The 22020-nt window shown below is 47.8% G+C and overlaps 1 protein-coding gene across 1 annotated transcript in view; it reads left to right on the forward strand.

Moving 5' to 3' along the window:
- PDCD4 (programmed cell death 4) overlaps positions 1-22020 on the forward strand; it is a 108731-nt gene that overhangs the window by 24098 nt on the left and 62613 nt on the right. The window contains exon 2 of the mRNA XM_082269248.1: positions 18850-18928. Within this exon, the coding sequence (XP_082125374.1) occupies positions 18886-18928 (43 nt within the window). The 5' untranslated portion in view covers positions 18850-18885. The remainder of the gene's footprint in view (positions 1-18849; positions 18929-22020) is intronic.

Raw genomic sequence — 22020 nt, forward strand, 5'->3', positions numbered from 1 at the left:
CATTAAGGAAGGAACGAGCGGCTCGCGCTGGAGCCGCTCATGTGATCGGCTGTGATTGACACGGCCGATCACGTGGTAAACAGCCAATTTCATTGGCTGTTTACCTTGATCGGGGTTGGGCTCAGTCCGAGGGACGAGCCTCACCCCCGATCGCCGCGCTTCGCGCCCCCGGGGGCGCGCAGTAGCGGGGAGATCCGGGCGCCGTCATATGACGTCCGCCCGGATCGAGAAAGGATTTGTGCCGACGTCATTTGACATGACGCGGTACGGAAGGGGTTAAGTTTATTATAATGGTAATTGTCATCTCTTCCATCCTAAATCTAAAATATGGGCAGTTATTCCTCATTTAAAGTGTATCTAAACCGAAGAACAAAATTGCAATCTATTGCAGCTTACTGGTCTTTGATGTGGTGCCTGCATTTATTTTTTTTTTTTCCCCAGACTTTTTTTTCCTTTTAGTTTACCTTGTGATCATGCAGGTCACACACACACGCCCCCACTCACACACACACACACGCCCCCACTCACACACACACACACGCCCCCACTCACACACACACACACGCCCCCACTCACACACACACACACGCCCCCACACACACACACACACACACGCCCCCACACACACGCCCCCACACACACGCCCCCACACACACGCCCCCACACACACGCCCCCACACACACGCCCCCACACACACGCCCCCACACACACGCCCCCACACACACGCCCCCACACACACGCCCCCACACACACGCCCCCACACACACGCCCCCACACACACGCCCCCACACACACACACACACACACACACACACACACACACACCAGTGTTAATTTTGGCAGCAAATTTCAATTTAGTTTTAGTCTTAGTCTTAGGACTAAAATGGCATTTTAGTTTTAAGCCCCGTACACACGTACCGATGGTCGGCATACAAATGTTCCTCTTTTCTCCCCGGGATGTCGGTGTCTGCTGAAAAGTGCAAAGACAGCACAAGGACAGCACAAGAATTTTGTCCGTCGACTGCAGAAGTGATGTCATGTAATGGTTAACTTTCCCTGTGTTTTCTATTTTCTGAGCATGCCCAGTCTTGCAAATCTGCGGTCTGTCGGCCGAATTGTGTACTGACAGGCGAACAATCGTCCGTTCTGGTGTCGGCATACAAAAATTTTCATGTTTGCAAGAAAGACTTTTGTCCGCGGATTGTGCGCAGACATCTGTCGGAGGCACCATACTAACACGCGTACAATCGGCAGATCCTTCGTCCACCGACGTTTGTATGCCGACGATCGGTACGTGTGTACGGGCCTTTAGTCCCATTTTAGTCTTCTGCAAGTGTTTTAGTTTTAGTCGTATTTAGTCAACTAAAACTCCAGTACATTTTAGTTGACTAAAACGTCCTACATTTTAGTCGACTAAAACGTCCTACATTTTAGTCGACTAAAACTCATTTTAGTCATCTATAATCGAATGGGTGTAGTTCAATTGTAATTTGTAATGCATTATTTAACCACTTGCCTACTTTGCACTTAAACCCCCTTCCCATCCAGACCAATTTTTAGCTTTCAGTGCTCTCACACTTTGAATGACAATTGCGCGGTCATGCAACACTCAACCCATATAAATTTTTCGTCCTTTTTTTTCATAGAAATAGAGCTTTCTTTTGATGGTATTTATTCACCGCTGGGCTTTTTATTTTGTGCGCTATAAATGAAAAAAGACCGCAAATTTAAAAAAAAAACGTTTTTTTTTAGTTTCTGTTATAAAATTTTGCAAATTAGTAATTTTTCTTCATAAATTTTGGCCAAAATGTATACTTCTACATATCTTTGGTAAAAATAACCCAAATAAGTGTACATTATTTGGTCTGCGTGAAAGTTAGAGAGTCTACAAGTTATGGTGCTAATCATTGAAAATTGATCACACCTAATGTACTGACAGCCTATCTCACTTCTTGAGACCCTAACAAGCCAGGAAAGTACAAATGACCTCCAAATGACCCCTTTTTGGAAAGTAGACATTCCAAGGTATTTAATAAGAGGCATGGTGAGTTTTTTGAAGTTGTCATTTTTTCCCACAATTCTTTGCAAAATAATTTTTTTTTTTTTTTTTTACAAAATTGTCATATTCAACAGGTTATTTCTCTCACATGGCATATGAATACTTACAACTACACCCCAAAACACATTCTGCTACTCCTCCTGAGTATGGCGATACCACATGTGTGAGACTTTTTTACAGCCAGGCCACATACAGAAGTCCAACATTGAAGTAGCACCTCCAGGCGTTCTCGGAGCATAAAATACACTTTTCATTTCTCAACCACCTATTACACTTTTGAAGGCCCTGGAGCACCAGCACAATGAAAAAGCCCACTAAATGACCCCATTTTGGAAAGCAAACACCCCAATGTATAATCTATGAGGCATAATGAGTCTTTTGAACATGTCATTTTTTTCCAGAATCTTTCGGAAAATGTGGAAAAAAAATGAAAACGCATTTTTTTTACACAAAGTTGTCCATTTATAAGATATTTCCAACACATAGCATGTACATAGCAAAAATGACACCCCAAAATACATTCTGCTACTCCTCCTGAGTATGGCGATACCACATGTGTGAGACTTTTACGCAGTCAGGTCACATACAGAGGCCCAACATGCAAAGATACATAGCATGCACATACCATGAATTACCATGAATTACACCCCACAATACATTCTGCTGAGCAAAGGGTAAACAAAAGCTTACCTGTAGTTTTAGAAGCGCAGTTGTCCACAGGAGTTGAGTCCAGGCAGCAGGCAGGGACTTGATCAGCAACAGTGCATGCAATTCTCCAGGCAAGGATACCAGTCCAGTGTCAGTGCATGCGGTAGGCAGAGGCATGATGGCAGTAAGTCCTGCAGGCAGAAGTAGGGCCTCTGTCGGGATAGAATGGGGACAGGGGTAGAGGCTTCTCCCACCCAAATCGCTTTGAAGCCTCCGGGATCCAGACCCTAATCTGAGAAGAAGAAAAACAAAAAAAATTGTTTTCTTCATCCAGAAAAACATTTCTGGTCCCCTCACATATGCGAGACCCCTGTGGTATGAATCCCACTACTTCCAGAGGCAGGCAAAAATCGTGGTCAAACAGTCCAGGGTCAGTTCCAGAGCAGGCAGAGGTAGGTACAAAATCGGCAGGCAAAGGCGTGGTCAAATAACAGTCCAGGGTCAGTTCCAGATCAGGCAGAGGTATGAACAGAATCAGCAGGCAGAAGCATGGTCAAAAAACAGGCCAGGGTCAGTTCCGGAGCAGGCAGACATAGGTACAAAATCAGCAGGCAAAGGCGTCGTTGTATAACAGTCCAGGGTCATTTCAGGAGTATACAGTGGCATAAGGGGTGAAAGCGGAGGACTACGTTTACCATACTAATAATTTAGACAAGTATGGTAACGGCGGAAACAGTCGTCTACACAGAGGCCTGGTTGGGAAGGACACTAGGGACAGTAATAGCGGGTGTCTTTTCGAATTCCTGCCTTGGTACACACCCTACATTTTTTCTGCCGTTTTTGGTCTCTTTGTGTGGGAGGGATTTTACTTGGAAAATGGCGTTCAGACAGTCTGCTTATTACGTCAGATCTAATGTTTTCTGGTGGGCCGTTTGGAAATATGAGGGTTGTGAAGATTTCCTCCAGGTAATAAAGGAAGGGTTGGGGGCTTTCGGTGGATTTGCGGTATAAAATGTAGGAATTGTATATGGCCAAATGAAAAATATAAATTGCTACTTTTTTGTACCAATGATAGGTACGTCTTGTGGGTAGATAGGGTTCCATCATTTGGTCGTTGAAATCCACTCCCCCCATGAATAAGTTGTACTCATGTACACATGTTGGCTTTCGGACTGGGCCATTCCTTCGTCGGGATTCCACATAGTTGTCATTGTGGATCGAAGACAACATGTAGACGTCTCTTCTGTCCCTCCACTTCACAGCCAGAACTTCCTCATTTCTCAGACTCGCCGTCTCCCCTCTTCTCAGCTTGGTGTTTACTAGCCTTTGAGGAAAGCCTTTCCGGTTTTTTCGGACCGTGCCACATGCAGGAGTCTTCTTTCTGTGAAGGTTTCGGAACAGGGGCAAACTGGTGTAGAAATTGTCTACGTACAGGTGGTAGCCTTTTTCAAGGAGGGGGTAAATTAGGTCCCAAACGACTTTCCCGCTTGATCCCATGTAGTCCGGACATTCAGGGGGATGCAGCTGGGTGTCCTTCCCTTCGTACACCCTGAAGGCATAGGTGTACCCTGTGGCTCGGTCACATAGTTTGTAAAGCTTCACCCCATAGCGGGCCCGTTTGCTGGGAATGAATTGTTTGATGCCCAGCCTGCCAGTAAATTTCACAAGGGACTCATCCACACATATATTTTGGTCTGGGGTAAATAATTGAGGGAATATTTCTGAAAAATAATTTAGAAGTGGCCGAATTTTGAACAGCTTGTCAAATGCTGGGGAATTTCGGGGAGGGCACTGGGTATTGTCGTTGAAATGTAGGAACCTCATGATCATCAGATACCTGGCCCTGGGCATTACTGCAGAGTAGATGGGCATATGGTAGATTGGTTTGGTTGACCAATATGCTTGCAGTTCGTTTTTTTTATTGAGTCCCATGTTGAGGGTGAGGCCTAAAAATATCTTGAACTCCTCCACCGTTAGGTCTCTCCACTCAAAGGGACGGGAATAAAAAGATGTGGGGTTACTCTGGATAAATTGATGTGCATACAGGTTGCACTGGGCCACAATGGACGTCAGCAGGTCCTCCGTAAAAATTAAACGGAAGTAGTCAATTGGGGCAAAGTTCTCAGTGTTGACCTGGACTCCTGGCTGGGCAGTGAAAGGGGGGATGATGGCTTCTCCTGAGTTGGGAGGAAGCCACAGGGGGTTCAGAAGGGCATAGGGAAGGCTGGCGTTGGTCCTAACCCTTTTGGGGCGAGGTGACACCCCACTTGAGCTTGGCCTTTCTTGCCGAGGCACTGTGGTGCTGGTGGATGGCACTGCGGAGCTGGTGGATGGCACTGCGGAGCTGGTGGATGGCACTGCGAAGCTGGTGGATGGCACCGCGGAGCTGGTGGATGGCACTGCCTCCTCCTCACCAGAACGCCTTTGTTTGGCAGGCGGGCAGTATTCCTCCTCGTCGGAGTCGGTCTGCGTCCCGCTGCTAATGACCGGCTCGTAATTTACTTCGGAGTCAGACTCTGACTCCGAAGATTCCGAAGCAGAAAGCTCCCTGTCCATGTCCTCACTAATTATATTGAAGGCCTTCTCGGCTGAGAAAAATTTTTTTGCCATCGTTGGTGACACTGATGGGCACGGTGACACTGATGAGCACTGGGCGGCACTGATGGGCACACTGGTGGGCACTGGGCGGCACTGATGAGCACTGGGCGGCACTGATGAGCACTGGGCGGCACTGATGGGCACTGGGCGGCACTGATGGGCACTGGGCGGCACTGATGAGCACTGGGCGGCACTGATGGGCACACTGGTGGGCACTGGGCGGCACTGATGAGCACTGGGCGGCACTGATGAGCACTGGGCGGCACTGATGGGCACACTGGTGGGCACTGGGCGGCACTGATGAGCACTGGGCGGCACTGATGAGCACTGGACGGCACTGATGAGCACTGGGCGGCACTGATGGGCACACTGGTGGGCACTGGGCGGCACTGATGAGCACTGGGCGGCACTGATGAGCACTGGGCGGCACTGATGAGCACTGGGCGGGCACTGATGGGCACTGGGCGGCACTGATGAGCACTGGGCGGCACTGATGGGCACACTGGTGGGCACTGGGCGGCACTGATGAGCACTGGGCGGCACTGATGAGCACTGGGCGGCACTGATGGGCACACTGGTGGGCACTGGGCGGCACTGATGAGCACTGGGCGGCACTGATGAGCACTGGGCGGCACTGATGAGCACTGGACGGCACTGATGAGCACTGGGCGGCACTGATGGGCACACTGATGCGCACTGGGCGGCACTGATGCGCACTGGGCAGGCACTGATGAGCACTGGGCAGGCACTGGTGGGCACACTGGTGGGCACTGGTGGGCACACTGGTGGGCACTGATGAGACTGGGCACACTGGTGGGCACACTGGTGGGCACTGGTGATCACTGGTGGGCAATGGTGGGCACTTTTTTTACCACTTACGATCTCTCCTCTCCTCACACTGCAGTCTGTGTGTGAGGAGGGAGAGCTGGCAATGAGTGATGATCTCAAATGTTTACATTTGAGATCATCTCTCATTGGATGCCTCGATCGTGACGAATGGCCGCTGTGATTGGCCATTCGTCACGATCTGTGATTGGCTGTGTCCAAGGGACACGGCCAACACAGATTATCCCCGGTGCGCGCTCGCGGGAGCGCGCGGGGAGTCTGTTACTACCGAGGCAATGACAGATGATCTCATATGTTTACATATGAGATCATCTCTCATTGGATGCCTCGATCGTGACGAATGGCCGCTGTGATTGGCCATTCGTCTCGATCTGTGATTGGCTCTGTCCAAGGGACACTGCCAACACAGCTTCTGCCCGATGCGCGCTCGCGGGAGCGCGCGGCGGGCGTGTTTATGGGAGGCCGTTTAAAAACGGCCTCCCGAAAATTCAAGTCCGCGCTGCAGCCGTATATAGGCTGTAGCGCGGATGTGAGCAGGTTAAGCATTTCTCTACAATTTCCAAACTTATTATATACTACTGCTGGTCCTGGAGTGAAAAATCTAATATGTTATTTATGGTACTAAGCTTTGAGCATGCACCAGTGTTAATTTTGGCAGCAAATTTCCATTTAGTTTTAGTTAATAGTCTTTTGACTAAAATGCCATTTTAGTTTTAGTCGTATTTTAGTCATCTGAATTATGTTAGTCGACGAAAACGTTTTAGTCGAAATTAACACTGACACACACGCCCCCACACACACACACACGCCCCCCCACACACACGCCCCCCCACACACACGCCCCCCCACACACACGCCCCCCCACACACACACACACGCCCCCCCACACACACACACACGCCCCCCCACACACACACACACGCCCCCACACACACACACACACGCCCCCACACACACACACACACACACGCCCCCACACACACACACACACGCCCCCACACACACACGCCCCCACACACACACGCCCCCCCACACACACGCCCCCACACACACACGCCCCCACACACACACGCCCCCACACACACACGCCCCCACACACACACGCCCCCACACACACACGCCCCCACACACACACGCCCCCACACACGCCCCCACACACACACACACACACGCCCCCACACACACACACACACGCCCCCACACGCCCCCACACACACACACACACGCCCCCACACACACACACACACACACACACACGCCCCCACACACACACACACACACACACGCCCCCACACACACACACACGCCCCCACACACACACACACACGCCCCCACACACACACGCCCCCACACACACACACACGCCCCCACACACACACACACACACGCCCCCACACACACACACGCCCCCACACACACACACGCCCCCCCCCCCCCACACACACACACACGCCCCCCCCCCCCCACACACACGCCCCCCCACACACACGCCCCCACACACACACACACACACGCCCCCCCCCCCACACACACACACACACACGCCCCCCCCCCCCACACACACACACGCCCCCCACACACACACACGCCCCCCCACACACGCCCCCCCACACACGCCCCCCCCACACACGCCCCCCCCACACACACACACACGCCCCCACACACGCCCCCCCACACACACACGCCCCCCCCCACACACACACGCCCCCCCACACACACACACACACGCCCCCCCGCGCCCCCACACGCCCCCACATGCCCCCGCGCCCCCACACGCCCCCGCGCCCCCACACGCCCCCGCGCCCCCACACGCCCCCGCGCCCCCACACACACACACGCGCCCCCACACACACACACACGCGCCCCCACACACACACGCGCCCCCACACACACACACGCGCCCCCACACACACACACGCGCCCCCACACACACACACGCGCCCCCACACACACACACACGCGCCCCCACACACACACACGCGCCCCCACACACACACACGCGCCCCCACACACACACACGCGCCCCCACACACACACACACACGCCCCCACACACACACACACACGCCCCCACACACACACACACACGCCCCCACACACACACACACACGCCCCCACACACACACGCCCCCACACACACACACACACGCCCCCACACACACACACACGCCCCCACACACACACACACGCCCCCACACACACACACACGCCCCCCCACACACACACACACGCCCCCCCACACACACACACACGCCCCCCCACACACACAGACACGCCCCCACACACACACACACACGCACGCCCCCACACACGCACGCCCCCACACACGCACGCCCCCACACACGCACACACACACACGCCCCCACACACGCGCGCACACACACACACGCCCCCCCCACACACACACGCCCCCACACACACACACACACACACACACACACACACTCTGTACTGTATTTGAGTAGCACCGAGGTCACCCTAGTACAGAGTTTTTTTTTTTTTTTTGTTTAGGAATAAACCCTTCTATCTCTGTAACACAAAATGGAGGTGTTCTGTAGTCCCACAGAGAGAGCTGGTAGCAGTATAACTGCTACCAGTGGGACAAAGGGCACTGGATTTCTGGTAGGATCCACAGATATGCTTTTGCACAAACAAATCTAAAAGAAAAAAAAAAAAAACACCTAAAAAGGAAGTCAATCAGAGGGTTGATTGATGGGGTTTATCTACACTTTTAAGAAACCCTGTCATGGTGACTCTTAACTACACTGCAAGGATTATCATCAGTGCCAGCAGTTTCCGGTTAAGGTTAGTGGGTGGAGGCATACACCTAATATATTTATTCCCTGCTGGCAAAATGCACATCCAGAATTTCTGCATTCTAGGACAAGGATAGCCTAGGGCTGCCCTAATAGAGGTGTGAGGAGTCATGATTACACCCCCAATCACGTGCACACTTTGACAGCTTACAGTTAGTTAGTTTGTTTTGGCTGATGCATGTGTTTACAGTGCCATGTGTGATTCCCTGAGAAATGACTCTGTTAGAAGTAATAGAAGAGGTCTGCTGACCGTTTCTGACTAGTGTCCATCCTTGTGTTGTCATAGACCTTGTTAGTTGCCCATCCATATCTAAACTAAAACCCCAAAATGTGATAAAATATCAGAGTACCAATTCTTAGATATGGTTGGTGCATAACTTTCTTCGTTTTTTTTTTTTAATTTTCCCTTTTTCACCTTCTGATCTGGCCCGTAACACCTTTCCTGTCTTTAGAGTGGCTACAGTCACTCATTCACTGTATCTATGGAGGGGCTAAGTGGTCATCCTTGGACAGCAGCATTGCCATCCTGTGGGGAGGTTAGTGTTAGATGAGCTAGTACATTGGATAGACATTGCATACAGGGCCATCTTACCGAATGGGCACGCTGGGCTGTTTTGACCCAGCCAAGCATTAGTCCCAATTCCCGTGTGCATCCCGCCACTGAACTTAGCAGGTGGCAAGCACCTGTCGGCCCTGTGCTGCTGTCGGGTCACTTGAGACATGGTGGGGGGGGCACAACTGCAGGAATGCCTGTCCACCTCCACAGAAACAGGCACACACAGGACAATCGAGTCTGACTACCATCCGTGTGTGTGTGTATTCACCGGACCCACCCGCCGAACTTGGAAGCATTATCTACACCTATGGGTAGTCCCAGGGGGTATACACACTCTCAACACAGGAGTTAAGACCTAGTTCCTTGCTGGGATATCTGGTCCTGGCGATTTTTGAATTTTTTTCCTATTTTTGTTATTTTGTTCCTGTGAGAATCTACAATTGATTGCAGGACTGGATAATCTATACTGAACAAAATTATAAATGCAACACTTTTGTTTTTGCCCCCATCTTTCATGAGCTGAACCCAAAGAGCTAAGACTTTTTCTATGTACACAAAAGGCCCATTTCTCTCAAATATTCTCAAATCTGTGTAAGGCCCCTTTCACACATGTGGACCGTTCAGATCCGCCTGTCAGTTTTTCAGGCGGATCTAAACGGATGCCCCATGCATCCCTATGGGGCAGCGGATGTCAGCGGAGACATGTCCGCTGACATCTGATCCTGTCCGTCAAATCCGGACGGATGGAAACCCTATTTTCCACCCGTCTGGCGAATCGGATGAGAACGGACAGGCGGTCCGTTCTCATCAGATTTCCCCATAGAGGACAGCAGGGATCTGACAGCTCCGTCTCCACACACAGAGCGGAGACAGAGCTGTCATCCGCCTGCTCAGCGGGGATCGGTGGATAGATCCCCCACTTAGAAAAACGGAATCCGGCGGAATGGACACATGTGAAAGGGGCCTTAGTGAGCACTTCTCCTTTGCTTAGATAATCGATCCACCTCACAGGTGTGGCATATCAAGATGCTGATTAGACAGCATGATTATTGCACAGGTGTGCCTTAGGCTGGCCGCAATAAAAGGCCACTCTAAAATGTGCAGTTTTATCACACAGCACAATGCCACGGATGTTGCAAGTTTTGAGGGAGCGTGCAATTGGCATGCTGACTGCAGGAATGTCCACCAGAGCCGTTGCCCGTGAATTGAATGTTCATTTCTCTACCATAAGCGTTTCAGAGAATTTGGCAGTACATCCAACCGGCCTCACAACCGCAGACCACGTGTAACCACACCAGCCCAGGACCTCCACATCCAGCATCTTCACCTCCAAAGAGCGTCTGAGACCGGCCACCCGGACAGCTGCTGCAACAATCGGTTTGCATAACCAAAGAATTTCTGCACAAACTGTCAGAAACCATCTCAGGGAAGCTCCTCTGCATGCTCATCCTCACGGGGTCTCCACCTGACTGCAGTTTGTCGTCATAACCGACTTGAGTGGGCAAATGCTCACATTCGATGGCGTCTGGAACTTATCAGAAGGATAAGGTGGTGCTTCGCCTCTGTCTGTCAATCCTTCCTGAGGTGGTCTCTGACTGTCATTTGAATGAAGACATTGTGTTGCCTTTCCTGTCCCAGGCAAAATCTCAGAAGGAAATTGCCTTGCATACCTTTGAATGTGGTCTGGGCAATTAGGGTGTACCTGGCAGCAACTTAGTATTTTAGGAAATCAGACTCTCTATTTGTGCTCCTGGACGGACCTCACAACGGATTGTCTGCTTCTTCTGCGACCATTTCCGGATGAATCAGACAGACTGTGTTTCAGGCCTATTGTATCAGGGGTCAGGTTTTTCCTTTCCCTGTCAAGGCACACTCTACTAGGGCGCTGAGTGTCTCCTGGGCTTACCGTCATCATGCATCAGTGACGCAGGTTTGCAAGGCGGCCACCTGGTCATCGGTGCACACTTTTACTACATTTTTATAAAGTGAATGTGTTGGCATCTGCGGAGGTTTCTTTTGGCCGCAAGGTTTTGCAGGCTGCTGTTTAAAGGACCTGGTCCTCTTTGAGGGTGTATTGTTTTTTTTTAAGGTGAACTCCAGTTGTTTATGGTTGAGCTCCTTGTTACCTGGTTAGCCTTGGGACTTTTATTTTTTGTTTTTTTTTCCACCTCTCATGTTTAACACTGCTTTGGGACCTCCCAAGGGTTAAGAAGAATCAGGAGCTGTGTCCGTCAATGAAAGAAAGCGAAAATGGGATTTTTGACTAAAGCCCCGTACACATGTACCGATCGTCGGCCGTAAATATTCGGCCGACGACCGATCGGCCGATTGTAGGCTTGTTAGTATGATGCTTCCGACAGCCGTGTAGGCATTAAAATTTTTGTTGGCCAACACCAGAACGGCCGATTGTTCGCCAGTCAGTACAGATTTCGGCCGACAGACAGCAGATTTGCAAGACTGGGCATGCTCAGAAAAGAAAAAAGACACGGAAAGTTAACCATCACATGACATCACTTCTGCAGTCGGCTGTTGTTGGCCGACAAAATTCGTGTGCAGTCTTTTGCAGTTTTCAACAGACACGACAGCCCTGGACAAAAGACGGCCGATTGTTCGGCCGACGATCAGTACGTGTGTACAGGGCTTTACCGTAAAATCCATCCCTCTGTAGTTGGCTTTCTTCTGACACTGCTTGTAACAAAACTGAGTGCCTATAGCTGGGAGTGGGAGTATACCCCCTGGGACTGCACATAGGCATAGTCAAGCTTTTTCCTGCCTAGTGTCCTACTCCTTTAGGGGGCGGTATAGCCCAATGGTTAAGAATAATCACGAGCTGTGTCTGTCAATGAACATCAGAGAAATGGATTTTACAGTAGGTCAAATATCCCATAATTTTTTTTTTTTGTGTGAGCTACTCCCTAAAGGAACATGGCTAATCCAGATCCAGCAGATGTCCTCATTAGTGCTCTGCAGCTGATAAATTATGAAACCACTCCCATTAGACTCACTGGGCACAGAGGAACAAATGGTGATCTTCAAAATACCAAAAGTTAAGAATCTGCAACAAAGGTTGTTTTTAATCCTTGCAATGTACATAGATCACCCAGAGGGGAATGTTTTTTTTTTTTTTTTCTCAACTAAAGTGGAGTTAAGTTTTTAAGGTAAAAAATGTTTAATCTTGTCACTTTAATGCTGTTTCCAATAGAAGGTTGCATCGCAGTTCCTTGTGCATGGGGCTGTGTATCAGATGATCTGTGCAGGCAACCAGGTGTGTCCAGGTAACCAGCAGCATTGAGGCTCCGTTCACATGTAGGCGTTTTGGGGCGTTTTTCTGCTCTAGGATCAGCTCTCAAAACGCCCAACAAGACAAACCCTATTCATTTCAATGGCCCCTGTTCACATCTGAGCGTTTTGACGCTGTATACAAAACGCCCAACGCTCAAAAAAGTACATGAGCTTCTTTTTGGGCAGATTACAGGCGTTTTCCATTGATCTCTATTGAATCTAAAAACGCCTGCACAAAAATCGCGGTTAAAATCGCGGTAAAAAACGCGCGAAAAACGCTACGCTCAGGTGTGAATGTAGCCTAAATGAAAATGTGAAGGGTTGCCGCACAGAAAGCTGAATATATGGCTGTGTAACAGCAAAAAAGTTAGTGTTTCAAGCCTGATAAAGGGCTAGTTCACACCAGAATGCGTTGCAGGAAACCCGCGTTCCCTGCACATTTATTGCACCACTTTAAAAGCAAACTGCACTTGCGATCTGCAGAGAGTATCGGCGCAATGCTTATGACACCCCAAACACAGGTTGTAAATGCAGTGCGCTTGCCTGCATGGGATCGCGTGGTACCATGTTCTGTGCGCTTGTCTGCACGGGATCGCGTGGTACCATGTTCTGTGCGCTTGTCTGCACGGGATCGCATGGTACCATGCTCTGTGCGCTTGTCTGCACGGGATCGCATGGTACCATGCTCTGTGCGCTTGCCTGCATGGGATCGCATGGTACCATGCTCTGTGCGCTTGTCTGCACGGGATCGCATGGTACCATGCTCTGTGCGCCTGTCTGCACGGGATCGCATGGTACCATGTTCTGTGCGCTTGTCTGCACGGGATCGCATGGTACCATGTTCTGTGCGCTTGTCTGCACGGGATCGCATGGTACCATGCTCTGTGCGCTTGTCTGCACGGGATCGCATGGTACCATGCTCTGTGCGCTTGTCTGCACGGGATCGCATGGTACCATGCTCTGTGCGCTTGCCTGCATGGGATCGCATGGTACCATGCTCTGTGCGCTTGCCTGCATGGGATCGCATGGTACCATGCTCTGTGCGCTTGTCTGCATGGGATCGCATGGTACCATGCTCTGTGCGCTTGCCTGCATGGGATCGCATGGTACCATGCTCTGTGCGCTTGCCTGCATGGGATCGCATGGTACCATGTTCTGTGCGCTTGTCTGCACGGGATCGCATGGTACCATGCTCTGTGCGCTTGTCTGCACGGGATCGCATGGTACCATGCTCTGTGCGCTTGCCTGCATGGGATCGCATGGTACCATACTCTGTGTTTTGTAAAGTATTGCTGTAGTCCGGTGCGATTTCAGCTCATACAAGTGAATGGGCTGAAATCGCACTGCATCCGGATCAGGTCTGTAACTTCAACACAACACAACACGATGAAACACACGCATTCGTGTGAACATATATTGAAAACGAGGTTCTTTTTTTTTTCTCCTCCATACAACCTGCTGCATTTTTAAGGTGTGGCAAAATGCATGGCAACATATCCAGTGAACAAGCTCTAACAGATGCTTGAGAGAGAGTGAGAGGTGCTGGGAAACTTGTAAGATAATAAATACAAGCTTTCAGACACAGCCAAGGTCATAAGGAGTTTCCTGGTATAATTAGTGTGTGGAACACAACAATTAGTAATTCTGTTACCCTGATAACCAGTAAAGCAGAGACATATGGTAAAGAATCTCAGGGTTAGCCTACATGTGCAGAGCTCCCGGCAGGAGGTAAGCTGTTCATTGCTAGACAAGTCCGATACTTATCACTGATGTCATATAGGATTCTGCTTCCGTTCTTTTAATGTCGTATATTTCCCTGGTATTCTTTTTATATTTCTGCTTTCCTTGAAGGTCATGAGCTGGTGTCTAAAAGGAAAACTCCCTGCCTCCCCCTTACATAATTAATCGCTTTCATTTTCAATAATGCACTGGGAAAGTGAAAGATTTTGTATGCTTAAAGTGGAATTATGGTAAAATAAGTGTTGGTATGCTTGCGTTTCTTGCGAAAATGCTGCTCCTTCATTGTCAGTCACATTGTTTAATGATACCTACTAAAGAAGTGTGAACTCTGATCCTCGCCTTCAGCAAGGAGTCGGTTTTATCTCAGTGGAGGATTGATCCGCCGATCCCCCGCTGAGCAGGAGGACACAGCTGTCAGTTCCCCATACATCTCTATGGGAGAATCGGATGGGAACGGACCGTCGGTCCGCTCTCATCTGATCCGATCCGCTGGATGGATGGAAAATAGGGTTTCCATCCGTTCAGATTTGACAGATCGGATCCGATGTCAGCAGACATGTCTCCACTGACATCTGATGCCCCATAGAGATGCATGGGGTGACCGTTCAGATCCACCTGAAAAACTGACAGGCGGGCGGATCTGAACGGTCCGCCTGTGTGAAAGGGGCCTTGCTTTTAAGGGCTCTTTCACACAGTCCGCCTCCGTAGGCGAATCCGTGCTGCTCAGCAGGGATCGATCCACGATCCACGATCCCCGCTGAGCTGGCGGATGACGGCTCCGTCTCCGCTTGCAGTGCGGAGAGGGAGGTGTCACAGCCCCCGTTAATCTCTATGGGGAATTGGATGAGAGCGGACCGCCTGTCCGCTCTCATCCGATCCCCAGGACGGATGGAAAATAGGATTTCCATCCGTCCGGATTTCACGGACAGGATCGGATGCGGATGGCAGCGGGTGTCAGCGGACATGTCACCGCTGACATCCGCTGCCCCATAGAGCTGCATGGAGGATCCGATCAGATCCGCCTAAAAAAACTGACCGGCGGATCTGATCGGACCGCCCGTGTGAAAGAGCCCTTAGTCTCAAAACGCCTAACAAGCAAAAACCCCATTAATTTCAATGGCCCCTGTTCACATATGAGCGTTTTGTCGCCTGAAGCTCAAAAACGTTAATGAGCTGATTACAAGTGTTTTTGTTAGATGTCAATGCCTGCCTCCAAACACCTGCAAAAAATGCCCAAACAAATGCCTGAAAATGATATGCTCAGGTGTGAATGGAGCCTAAACAAACTACAGCAGCATTTTCCCAGATAGTTTTTTTTTTTTTTTTTTTTTTTTTTTTTTTTTTTCCTCCCCACTCTGGTACACTTTTAGGTATCCACCCCAGCAAGAGTGCTAACAAAGCTTAGTATTACTAAACCCACAACCGTAAAATCTGTCTGTATTAGAGTAAAGCAGGCTTGTTATACTCCCTGTAGAACCTAAGGGGTTATTCCTCTGCATTGTGTAAAAAGGCTGTCTTCTCTGATCCTCCCCTTCTTCCACTGTGCCCAATCCATCTCCCGATGGAACAGAGCCTTGGAATCACCCTGCACATGCTCAGTTTGGTGTGTATTGCTAGATATTTTAATTTCAATTTTTTTATTTACGAGGGTGCATGTGATTGGCATGGGGCCAATCAGCACTGTCTAGACAGTCAGGGGTCCTGCTGCTTCATAGGACAGTCCAAGTAGAATGAAAACTCCTCCTACAAGCTTTAACCAGACACTGATGGAAGTCACAATACTGCTATATACTGATGAGAAAAGGTATTTAGCAGTTTATATTTACTAAAATAGATGCCTTTCCATGTACTGCGGGAGACCAGACATAGTGAATGCAGGCTCCTGGGTTTAGTAACACTTTAATAAACTTTAAACGGTAACTCGACTTTCACGGGGGGAAGAAAAATTTGCAAATATAAAAATGTAATATATAGTGGGGGGAAAAAGTGTGTGTGTGTGTGTGTATGTATGTGTATAGTATGTATATTGCGACACAAGCCATAAGATAATATAATGTCATTAAAAGTTACTTTTCTCTTACGTCCTCCGACAGTCGCCGCCACTTCATAATCTTCACTAATGGGGATTATGAAGTGGCGGCGACTGTCGGAGGACTCAGAGAAAGGAATTTTACGGTAAGATTTTACAAAAATTCAGTTTTTTCCTTTTCACTCTGCAGAGCTGTAAAATTCAATATGGCAAACAGGAAGTCTTTCGTACACAAATACGTTTTACGGAAAGTCCCCCAGAGTTGTCATTTTGTGCTAGGCTTACTGATTTTTCCAGAAATCTAATCTGAGTTTGGACTTTTTAAACCCCCTGCTCACCGGTGTTTCTCGGGCTTACCGTTTCCGCTGGCTCGCTCGACAAACGATCGGACGGTGCCGCCAGCTGGTCACACACAGTCACAAAGAGTAGATCGGCTTTGATCGCCTCTATGACCTTGGAGGATCAGAGCAACATCATGACGTCCATTTGAGGCCAGGGTGGAAGTAAAAATAATTTTTTTTTTTTTTTTTCTCTTGCTTTTTAGGCTCCATGTACACGGGACGCTGGAAATGGCCGTTTAGGAGCAGTTGGGCGTTTTTTTCAGAAGCCCCTGAACCCATCTACATTTTATCTTATCTGTCCATGTACACCAGGTCGTTTACAGTCATTTGCAGGCAGTTGCGTTCAGGGACTGTTTTTAGAACGCAATTATTTGCGTTCGAACGTGTGTTTCCCGGCGTTTCAAACGCACAAACGCGTCCGAACGCGATGACACGCGTTTAGCGTTCGCGTTTTTCCATTTTAAAGGGGAATAATTTTTTTGACCTCCTAGGAACGTTTCTAAACGCAAACGCCGCTAAACGCGGGTACAAACGCGACTGAACGGACGTTTCAAACGTCCTAAAAATTCCAGCATTCAAAGGGACTTTTAACAACGTCCCGTGTACATGGAGCCTAAAGGTAAAGAGATTTGGAGGTCTTTTTGATCCCCAGATTTCTCCATAAAGAGGGCCTGCCATCCTTATTTCTATTACAATGATGTTTACATTCCTTGTAATAGAATTAAAAAAATTGTAAACTATGTTCACACCACACATGTGAGGTATTGCTGTTAACGTTCGAGCAAGAGCAATAATTCTAGCCCTAGGCCTTCTCTGTAACTCTAAACAGGTAACTAAGTAGTGTAGTTTGTCGCCATTCCACGAGCGTGCAGAATTTTAAAGCATGACATGTTGGGTATCTATTTACTCGGTGTAACAACATCTTTCATGTTCTACCGAAAATTCGGGAATGTATTGTCTCATATTCTACAAAAAAAATGGGGTATTTATTGTGTGGTGTGTGTTTGTTCCATTTAAAAAAAAAAAAAATCGCCATTGTATTCCCTAGGGTCTCTGCTAGTGTGTGTGTGTGTGTGTGTGTGTGTGTGTGTGTGTATGTATATATATATATATATATATATATATATATATATATATATATATATATATATATATATATATATATATATATATATATATATATATATATATATATATATATATATATATATATATATACACACATGTCTCTCTAACGTTTGGGGGTTATAAAGTCATTTTCTAGCAAAAAATACTACTTTAAACTTGTAAACAAAAAGTGCCAGAAAAGGCCTGGTCTTCCAAGTGGTTAATGCTGCGACGTTATAAGAAATACTGCAACAGTATGAATGGCACTGTAATGCACCTCAGGTGGGAATGGGCCCTACAAATTTTTAATATCTTTGTAGAGGGAATAGTTGCTTTGCCCGGCTGTCAGTTCAGGCTGCTCATTATTGATAACTCAGTACGTGGCTGAAATTTTCCAAGCTATTTTGCAGTCGTTACTCTTCTATTGTTGGGAGAGGCAGCTGAACACAGCCTAGTAATTGTTTCCGATCTTCGCACAATGCTCCTCATTGCTGTGTGAGGACTGTGTCCTAAATCCATGCTGACAGTATGGGCTGTATATCTTCCACAAGTCTGGGATCCTAATCCCGCAGCAGAGGCAGGGACCTTTTTAGGCACAGCGATAAGGGACTAGGTTTACAAACTGTTGGCTGAGCTCAGTCTGGTCAGTGCTGAGGCACCCGTGGCCGTACCGTATGTATGGTTTATTCTTCCTCATTTGTTTGTTAAGGACTGAGTGATCTGTGTGCCTTTTTTGCAAAAGAAACGTGATAACATGTCATTGGGGGTTTTTTGTACTTTTTTTTTTTTTTTTTTTTGATTTCTAAATCTGTATGTATTTTTTACAGGTTACTGTGTCAAATTAGAAATACCAATAAGTCACCATGGAAGTAGAAAACCCAAGTGAAATAAATGCTAATCTAATAGGTAAGCGATTGCCAATAGAAATTACATTATTTTAAGTCTACAAAACACCCTAATATTTGTTTTTGTATGTGTGTTTTTTTTGTTTTTATCAGTGCCTGTCAGTAAGGCTACATTCACATGTCAGCTTATAATCGCGGGCTGAACCGCCGCGGTTCCGCCCGCGATTCGGAGATTTATTGCAAATCGCGGGACGCCTAGCGTTGCCCGTTGATTTGCAATAGCCCCCCAAACGCCGAGCGATGTTGCCGCGATTTACGCCCGCCGAATCGCGGCAACATCGCGCAAACAAAATCGCGGGACGCAATACGCTCCAAAGAAGCTCTTGTACTTTTTTGGAGCGTATTGCGTCCCGCGATTTTGTTTGCGTGATGTTGCCGCGATTCGGCGGGCGTAAATCGCGGCAACATCGCTTGGCGTTTGGGGGGCTATTGCAAATCAACGGGCAACGCTAGGCGTCCCGCGATTTGCAATAAATCTCCGAATCGCGGGCGGAACCGCGGCGGTTCTGCCCGCGATTATAAGCTGACATGTGAATGCAGCCTTAAGAACAGTGTTTGAGGTATCGTAAGCGTATCGTTAATTTTTTATATATATAATATTTATTGTTTTTAATTTTTTTTTATTTTTTTTTTTTTTTAAATAAGCAACTTTAGTTGAACGTTTAACACCCATCCGCTGGCTGATTTTCAGATTTTCTGTTTTTGTTTTCTGTTTTTTTTCTGATCTTTTATGTCCTCTTTTGATGTGCAGTGTGGGGCATTGCTGTTTTTTGAAGTTATTTCAGCTCACACAAGTTACATCACATATTTATTGCTTTTGTTGCACATAATTATCCCTTCTGGGTGCTCAATAATCTCGCATTACACGTTCTAATCTGATTGTACAATTATGTAGTGCCAGGGACTGTTTTGATATGAAGTAAATTGTGTGGATTGCATAATTTAGGTAGGTTCCCATGTTACAAAGTTTTTGTAAAGCTTGACTGTGCAAAGATTTTATGGTCAGATTATAATGTTTATGGTAAGCCTCATAGAGCAATACTGATCTCTCTTTTTTTTTTTTTTTTTTCCTGCACATCTTATCATTAAAGAACATCTAAGCTTTCAGTAAAGATCAGATTGATCTGTTGTTCTGCAAATAATGGGCAGTACCTTTTCAACTTCATGTCTTAAATGCCATTGAGGGGACTTTTATCAAAACTGGAGCAAACAGAATCTAGAGCAGCTGTGTGTGTGTCAACCAATCAGCTTCTGTGTTTTATCTTCAATGCTTAATGCAGAACTCCAGGTTTCAGCGAATGCTAAAGTGAGGTATAAAGCTTTATTTCTCTATCGTTCATTGACGGAAGCAGTTTCTGTTCTTCATAGCAGTAGGGTTATACTGCCCCCTACAGGAGTAGGACACTAGGCAGAAAAACCTCTAAACCTCTCTCCCTGCTATAGGATGTCGGTTTTAATCTGCCTAGTCAGGAGTAAGGACCTAGTTCCTTTGCTGGGATCTCTGGTCCTGGCAAAAAGTTTTTTTTTTTTTTTTTTTTTTTTTTTTTTTTTTTTTTTTCTAGATCGTTTATTTTTTTCACCAGATTTTTTTTCCTTTCCTTTTTTTTTTTTTTAAATCGTTGTTTGGACCAAGCCGGTGTAGATAAACAATTCATTTCTCTAATGCAGTGGCTATGAGCACTGTAAAAACTGTATGTAGCCTCAGCTGTATACAGTACAGCACTGTATTTCAGTGGCAGAACAGGGACTTCCCATCCCGTTCCCAAGACAAAAGTGAGTCGGGCTGAGTGCCACTCAGCCATTCCCAGGGAGCTTTGTATCCTTTGAATACAAAGCTTCCTCTAAATGGCTGCGGCAGAGAGGCCATCAAATTGCATTACAATCTCCACTTCAGCCAATCAGAGGAAGCTTTGTATTCGTTCATAGGATACAAAGCTCCCTGGGAATGGCTGAGCAGCATTCAGCTCGACTTGTTTATGTTCCGGGCGGGGGGACAGGAAGCTTCTGCATCCAGTTTGGCCCAAATAAACTGTTTTAAACTTCACTAAAACCTGTAGATCAGCTTTAAAGTATATGTAAACCATCACCAACCCATTTGGTTTAAAATGGAAAAGAAAGGCAAAACAATTTTTATACATGCATGCATGCATGCATGCATGCATACATACACTGCTCAAAAAAAATTAAAGGAACACTAGAGGTGTTCTATTGGTTTTGGGGTCAGGCGAGCATGGAGGACATTCAATGGTATCAATTCCTTCATCCTCCAGGAACTGGCTCCATACTCTCACCACATGAGGCCAGCATTGTCCTGCACCAGGAGGAACCCAGGACCCACTGCGACAGCGTAGGGTCTGACAGTGGGTCCAAGGATTTTATCCCGATATCATGTCTGTCACGTGCTCAGGGTGAACCTGTTCTCATCTGTGAAAAGCACAGGGCGCAAGTGGTGGACCTGCCAATTAGGATGTTCAATGGCAAATGCCAATCTATCTCCACAGTGCTGCGCAGTGAGCACAGGGCCCACCAGAGGATGTCGGCCCTCAGGCCACCCTCCATTAATTAAGTCTTTTTTTTTCTGATTGTTTGGTCAGAGACATTCACACCGGTGGCCTGCTGGAGGTCATTTTGTATGGCTCTGGCAGTGCTCCACCTGTTTCTCCTTGCACAAAGGAACAGATACCGGTCCTGCTGATGAGTTAAGGACCTTCTACAGCCCTGTCCAGCTCTCCTAGAGTAACTGCCTGTCTCCTGGAATCTCCATCATGCTTTTGAGACTGTGGTAGGAGACACAGCAAACCTTCTGGCAATGGCACTTATTGATGTGCCATCCTGGAGGAGTTGGACTGCCTGTGCAACCTTGATAGGGTCCAAGTATCTCCTCATGCTACCAGTAGTGACACTGACCCTAGCCAAATGCAAAACTAGTGAAAAACAGTCACAAAAGAGGTGTAGGGTAAAAAATATGTCAGTGGCTTCCACCTGTAAAACCATTTCGGTTTTGAAGGTTCGCTCATTGTTTCCCATCTAGTGCACCTGCTATTTCATTAACACCAAAGCAGCTAAAACTGATTAACAACCCCCTCTGCTACT

Source organism: Pelophylax lessonae, assembly GCF_965119305.1.
Source record: "Pelophylax lessonae genome assembly, chromosome: 9".
Taxonomy (NCBI): domain Eukaryota; kingdom Metazoa; phylum Chordata; class Amphibia; order Anura; family Ranidae; genus Pelophylax; species Pelophylax lessonae.